The 6,000-nt window shown below is 48.7% G+C and overlaps 1 protein-coding gene across 1 annotated transcript in view; it reads left to right on the forward strand.

The window, feature by feature from the left end:
- Positions 1-5,784, forward strand: part of LOC116493079 (zinc finger CCCH domain-containing protein 11A-like) — a 19,984-nt gene extending 14,200 nt beyond the window's left edge. Inside the window, 8 exon segments of the mRNA XM_032194221.1 lie at positions 1,240-1,474; positions 1,698-1,768; positions 2,468-2,660; positions 3,131-3,180; positions 3,301-3,468; positions 3,883-3,944; positions 4,489-4,866; positions 5,781-5,784. Of these exon segments, the coding sequence (XP_032050112.1) occupies positions 1,240-1,474; positions 1,698-1,768; positions 2,468-2,660; positions 3,131-3,180; positions 3,301-3,468; positions 3,883-3,944; positions 4,489-4,866; positions 5,781-5,784 (1,161 nt within the window).
- Positions 5,785-6,000: the final 216 nt, after the last annotated feature.

Here is a 6,000-nt window from a genome sequence, read left to right on the forward strand (position 1 = left end):
TGCCTAACTAACCTGATTTCCTTTTATGATAAGATCACCCGTATGGTGGACCAAGGGAAACCAGCTGATGTGATTTTTTTGGACTTCAGCAAGGCTTTTGACACGGTTTCCCATAGGATCCTACTGGACAAAATGTCCACCATACAGCTAAATAAAAACATCATACGATGGGTGAGCAATTGGCTAACGGGCAGGGCCCAAAGGGTTATGGTAAATGGGGCTGCGTCAGGCTGGCGGGCGGTCACCAGTGGGGTCCCTCAAGGCTCCATTTTAGGGCCTGTACTTTTCAATATTTTTATAAACGATCTGGATGTAGGAATAGAAGGTATTTTGAGCAAGTTTGCTGATGACACCAAACTTGGAGGAGTTGTGGACTCGAATGAGGGTGGAAAGGCCTTGCAGAGGGATCTGGATAGGTTGGAGAGCTGGGCGATCACCAACCGCATGAAGTTCAATAAGAGCAAGTGCCGGGTCCTGCACCTGGGACGGGGAAACCCTGGCTGCATGTACAGACTGGGCGATGAGACGCTGGAAAGCAGCCTAGAAGAGAGGGATCTGGGGGTCGTGGTAGACAGCAAGTTGAATATGAGCCAGCAGTGTGCCCTGGCAGCCAGGAGGGCCAACCGTGTCCTGGGGTGCATCAAGCACAGCATCGCTAGTAGGTCAAGGGAGGTGATTGTCCCACTCTACTCTGCGCTGGTGCGGCCTCACCTCGAGTACTGTGTGCAGTTCTGGGCACCACAGTATAAAAAGGACATGAAACTGTTGGAAAGTGTCCAGAGGAGGGCTACGAAGATGGTGAAAGGCCTTGAGGGGAAGACGTACGAGGAACGGCTGAGGTCACTGGGCCTGTTCAGCCTGGAGAAGAGGAGGCTGAGGGGGGACCTCATCACAGTCTACAACTTCCTCGTAAGGGGGTGTCAAGAGGCAGGAGACCTTTTCTCCATTAACACTAGTGACAGGACCCGCGGGAACGGGGTTAAGCTGAGGCAGGGGAAATTTAGGCTTGATGTCAGGAGGGGGTTCTTCACAGAGAGGGTGGTTGCACACTGGAACAGGCTCCCCAGGGAAGTGGTCACTGCACCGAGCCTGTCTGAATTTAAGAAGAGATTGGACTGTGAACTTAGGCACATGGTCTGAACTTTTGGGTAGACCTGTGCGGTGTCAAGAGTTGGACTTGATGATCCTTAAGGGTCCCTTCCAACTCAGGATATTCTATGATTCTATGATTCTATGAAAATTCAGGGTGAGTCCAAGAAGCAGCTCGCTCTGTCCGGGCCCAGCAAAGGGCAGGCGAAGGAGCCGGCAGGAAAAGTCAAGCCAGAAGGAGAAGTGCGTGTTAAAACCTTGGAAGAAATAAAGCGTGAGAAAGCTCTGCGGATGCAGCAGAGTGAAGGAAATGTGCCAGCTCCCTCAGCACAACCCGGACCTGCCCCAGCAGAGCAGAAATCTTTATGGAGCACAAAACTAACAGGTAATAAGATGCTTTAATGCCTGCCCCAGTGAGGTGCTTCCCATATTGAGCAAGTTCAGTTTGCTCAGGATCTGCTTCATGGATAAATGCTGAATGGCTTGCACATTGTAGCCTTTCTCTCTCTCTCGCATGGGACACAAGGAAATAAATGCACAAAGGAAACAAGTACCCAGCTTTCTTTATTTCTGCCGTTTACAACACTTTTTTTTGTCTTCTTTTAAAGCACCTGAAAAAGAAGAAAAGAAGGCAGTGGAATTGAACCGGCCTTTTCCTAAACTTTCCTCTGTACCTGATGTACAGATGAGTCCTCTGTGAAGACACACATACATTCGTACAATTTCTGATAATTCTGACAAGTTTTGTTACTCACCGTGTGCCACCCTCTTGAGTGTGTTCTTACCCTTCAGCACCTGGTAGGAGCTGCAGTGCAGTCTAAATCCTATCGCCAGCAGCATTTCCAGACAACTCTGTAATCCTCAAACTTGGAATCAGTCTGTTTATACCACAGCAACAAAGAAACCCTGTTAGCACCAGCTGAAATCTACACAGTTAACGTGGAGGGAATTCTTTTTGTTCTTACTGATTTGATCTGTCAGACATGAAGGATTTAATACAGAAGGCCAGAGTTCTGTGTTCAAGGAAATCAATCTGTCAGTGGACACTATATAGGGGAACTTGTATGACTTTCTGCTGCTTAAAAAGAATGTGATAAATAGATGTACAGCAGAACACCCTAGCTGTTTAAAGAAGCTTGCCATAGTGGATATTGCAGATATGTGAGACTGTGTCCATAGTAAAGCATGGCTCTTGTTACAGGCAGAATTTTATGGAAAAAAAAAAAACCAAAAACAACAGTAACCTGAACGATATTAATATGCCGTTCCACATCAAGACCATTTTGGAGGGATTGCTGATCAGATTTTCTTAACGAAATCTCCAAGGATTTATTTTTTTTTTTTGTCCTATTCATGCACTACTTTTCTTTCCTTCTAGCCCACTCAGCAGCGTGGAACTCGTAAATGTCCAGAGAAGAGCTTTGAAGAGAGACGGTGGGAGAAGTGGCAACAGAGAGAACAACAAGAGAAGCTTCGGCAGGAGGAAGCTGCTGTCAAATCTACTGCTGGCTTCTTTAATACTGAACCAGCAGGGAAAGTGGCAGCTCAATTTCAGGGCCAGGAAGCTAAAAGTAAGTGTTGAAGGTTAAGAGTTACTTAGGTTGTCTTCTGAAATACAGACAGAAGATGACAATTCTCATGCTGTAACTCTGGCTGGGTGCATTTTGCCACGCAATGCTACGAAGCGAAGGGTGTACTTTCTTTTTCTTAGTTTGTTTCTTTTCCTGCCAGCCAGATGTTAGGTAAGGAACGGGAGACTAGAAAATGACACTACAAATGTGGACTTTGTAGAACAACTTAACTGTGGGACATCGCTGCAAGGGAGAGGAAGCTGGTACAACAGTTGCATACACTCTTGTCCTACTATAACTGCTGCTTTTTCCTTTCCTAGAGGGAGCAGGACTTTAAATATAAAAGCTGTCTATATTTGTGAACCTAGCTTGCGCTTAGGATTGCTATGTGTCTGAGGTTTCCCTTGTCCTGGATTATTATTTACTGTAGCTATTCGGTTTCTTTGTTCCTTTGTATGGATTGTTGGTAGACAGAGTTTACTATGTGGAAAACATTCCTGAGAATCCAGGCAACGGCGGTGTAATTCTGCTGGCCAAATGCATTTAACTGTGTAGAAGGACTGTGGAAATGATTAAGAGAACCTGGATTTTTCCTGAGGCAGAGCAAGACTGTATCAGTTCTCTCTTCCTTTTACTCTAGCCAACTTTGACATCTGCGAAGCCTTCGGGTGGGAAAGTCACTTTCCCCAAGAAGAAGGCACTGAAACGTAAGGCACCTGGGAGTTATCCCTCTGCCATAGCAGCTGTGGAACTAGGGACTGCCTTTGATGCTGACATGATGGGACCTCCAGCCAAAACAGCAGCCATGGTAAGGCCAGGGGCTAATGCAGAGATGGATCCCTTGTTAAATTTCTACCCTCCTCTAGGAGAAAAGGTGGAAAACTCAAATGTTCTGCAGGCCTTCTGTTTCCTTTTAAATCCAGTAGCTGTCTACAGGATGCTTGTAGAACCCTTCTGTATTTATGAGATGAATGGCACTCTGTAACCGGTACTCTGATGCTGTGATTTCTCTGGTGGGGGGGATTTTGTCCATTAATGCCATGTTCTTAAAAGACACAAGATCATGAGTAACCTCCAGGTGAATGTGAACTTTCTTCAGGAGCACCTTGGTTTTGTATTTTGGCCACGGCTCCGCAATGCCAGAGGAGAAGCAGTGTGGAGGAAAAAGCTATTAAGGAATCTTTTACCCATGTGTCATAAATACTGTTTTGCTGCTTTCTAGGGTGTTTCAGATGTGCTGGAGCACGTCCCAGCCATCAGACTTGAAGAAAATCCCCCAAACAGGTGACAACCCCAACTTGTTCTTTTTCTCAATCAGTGTATATCCCCAGGGAAACATAAGTTCTGTCACATGTGGGAAAAAATGAGGGTTCTGAGATAATTAAAGCCAAAATCCATCAAAGGAATAAGTCACCTGAAACCACTTTCTAGCAGCTAGCAGGATTGCTTAATTAGGCTTTCTTTAAATGCTGCAAGTCAGCGCAGCTTTCCAGTGACTTCTTGGGTTGTCTGAATACCTGAACAAGGATGAGGTGAAGTTCTACTTCCTCGTGAGGTGATAGATGATGAGTAGTGTCCTCTGCCTTTTGGTCCTCAAGAATGCCACCTCAACTCCAGGTGCCCTGGCTTCACAGATAAACCCCCAGACTGAAAAATGTACCTGGTAACACATCAGGCTCTAAATGTAGCCCTGGGTTGACTGATAACAATCCCTGTGTAAGATTGAAGCGTAGGAGGGCTTGCCTACAGTTTTAAGAGCCGGTTTGCAGAAAAGGGATTTCCTGTTAAGAAATGGCATATCCTGATTGTTCTTTCTTGCTCTCCCAAGACCTGAAGTGCGTCTTGGAAGCCCGGAAAGATTTGAGGAGCAGATGGAGATCGATCTCGAGACCTCAACCTCAGCTTCTTCCCAGCTAGAAGAGGCACGGACACGCCGGCTGAGTTCCACAGGGAACGCGCCCTTATCTGCAGATGAAGATTTTGAGAAGCTACTTTGGGAAATCTCAGGAGGCAGACTGGAAGCTGAAATCGACTTAGACCCAGGGAAGGACGAGGATGACCTCCTCCTTGAACTCTCCGCTTCGGCCTGGGACGCTGCCAGGGATGGCACAGCCGCAGCTCCACTGGGCCACCCGCCCTCAGCGCGGAAAGTGGCCTCCTCCTCCTCGTTGCCATCAGAGCTGGCCAGCAGCATCCTCAGCTACACGCAGGCTGTGCCTCCCCAGCCCCAGGGGCACTGTGCAGCCCTCCCTGGAGCGCAGCTCTGCGCACACGCCCCACGCCTGGGGGCCTCGCTCTTTTGCCCTCTCTCTGGCTTTTCACGCAGTCTCCCCCATTTTCTTCCCTTCCCTTCCCTTCCCTTCCCTTCCCTTCCCTTCCCTTCCCTTCCCTTCCCTTCCCTTCCCTTCCCTTCCCTTCCCTTCCCTTCCCTTCCCTTCCCTTCCCTTCCCTGCCCTGCCCTGCCCTGCCCTGCCCTGCCCTGCCCGTCCCTTCATTTTTTTCCTCCCTCTCCCTTTTCCCTTTAATTAAACCATGCTTATCTCAACCCTTGAGCTCCATGTGTCTGTCGTATTTTCTTCCCCTGCCTCTTGGAGGAGGGGCAGGGAGAGAGCCGCCGTGCTGGAACTCGGCTGCCCACCTGAGGAAAACCAGCACCCTGTTGGGACAGCAGGGGCGTGCTGGAGTGCTGCCTTTCTCCACTTCACCATTTGCCCGGAGGAAGGAAGGATCTGCCCCCTCTGACTCTGGCCAGCACTGAGCGTCCTTTTGGGATGCTGCCAGGCTGCACGAGGACAGCCAGGCGCTGTAGCACTGGGGAGAGAGTCTCCAAGTGGCTTCCCTCCAGAGGCCAGCTCTTCTGAAGCACAGCGGCCGACAGCAGTTTCCCCCAGCAGCTATTCAGCCCCAGGAGGCCCCATTGGAGCCACCAAACCTGTGACCAGCTGCCAGCAGCCAGCAGGGCCTTTGGGATGCTCTGGGCACACAGAAAAGCCCATATCTGAGGAAACAAAACCTCATTTTTAGGGCCTAATGTCTCATTTTCCCCCTATAATCCCTTCACATCAGGGCTAAGAGCATCTTTTGCGGATCCAAAACCTTTTTCTCACCTTTTCCTTGCAGCTAAGAAGCATACAGGCATGGCACCAAGGCTCCTCTTTATAGACCACAGCTTTGTTCTTAAGCACCCAGCTTTCAGGACGTTTTCAGGACAAGAGAGCCTATAGTTGGGATCCAAAGCTGCCTTTTTATCACCTACACCCTCTGTTTTTGGACCCAGGCTCTCATTATCAGGGCCCAAAGCATTCTTCTTAGGCCTCAGCGTGACGTATTAGGGCAGAAA

Source organism: Aythya fuligula, chromosome 10 (genome assembly GCF_009819795.1).
Source record: "Aythya fuligula isolate bAytFul2 chromosome 10, bAytFul2.pri, whole genome shotgun sequence".
Classification (NCBI taxonomy): domain Eukaryota; kingdom Metazoa; phylum Chordata; class Aves; order Anseriformes; family Anatidae; genus Aythya; species Aythya fuligula.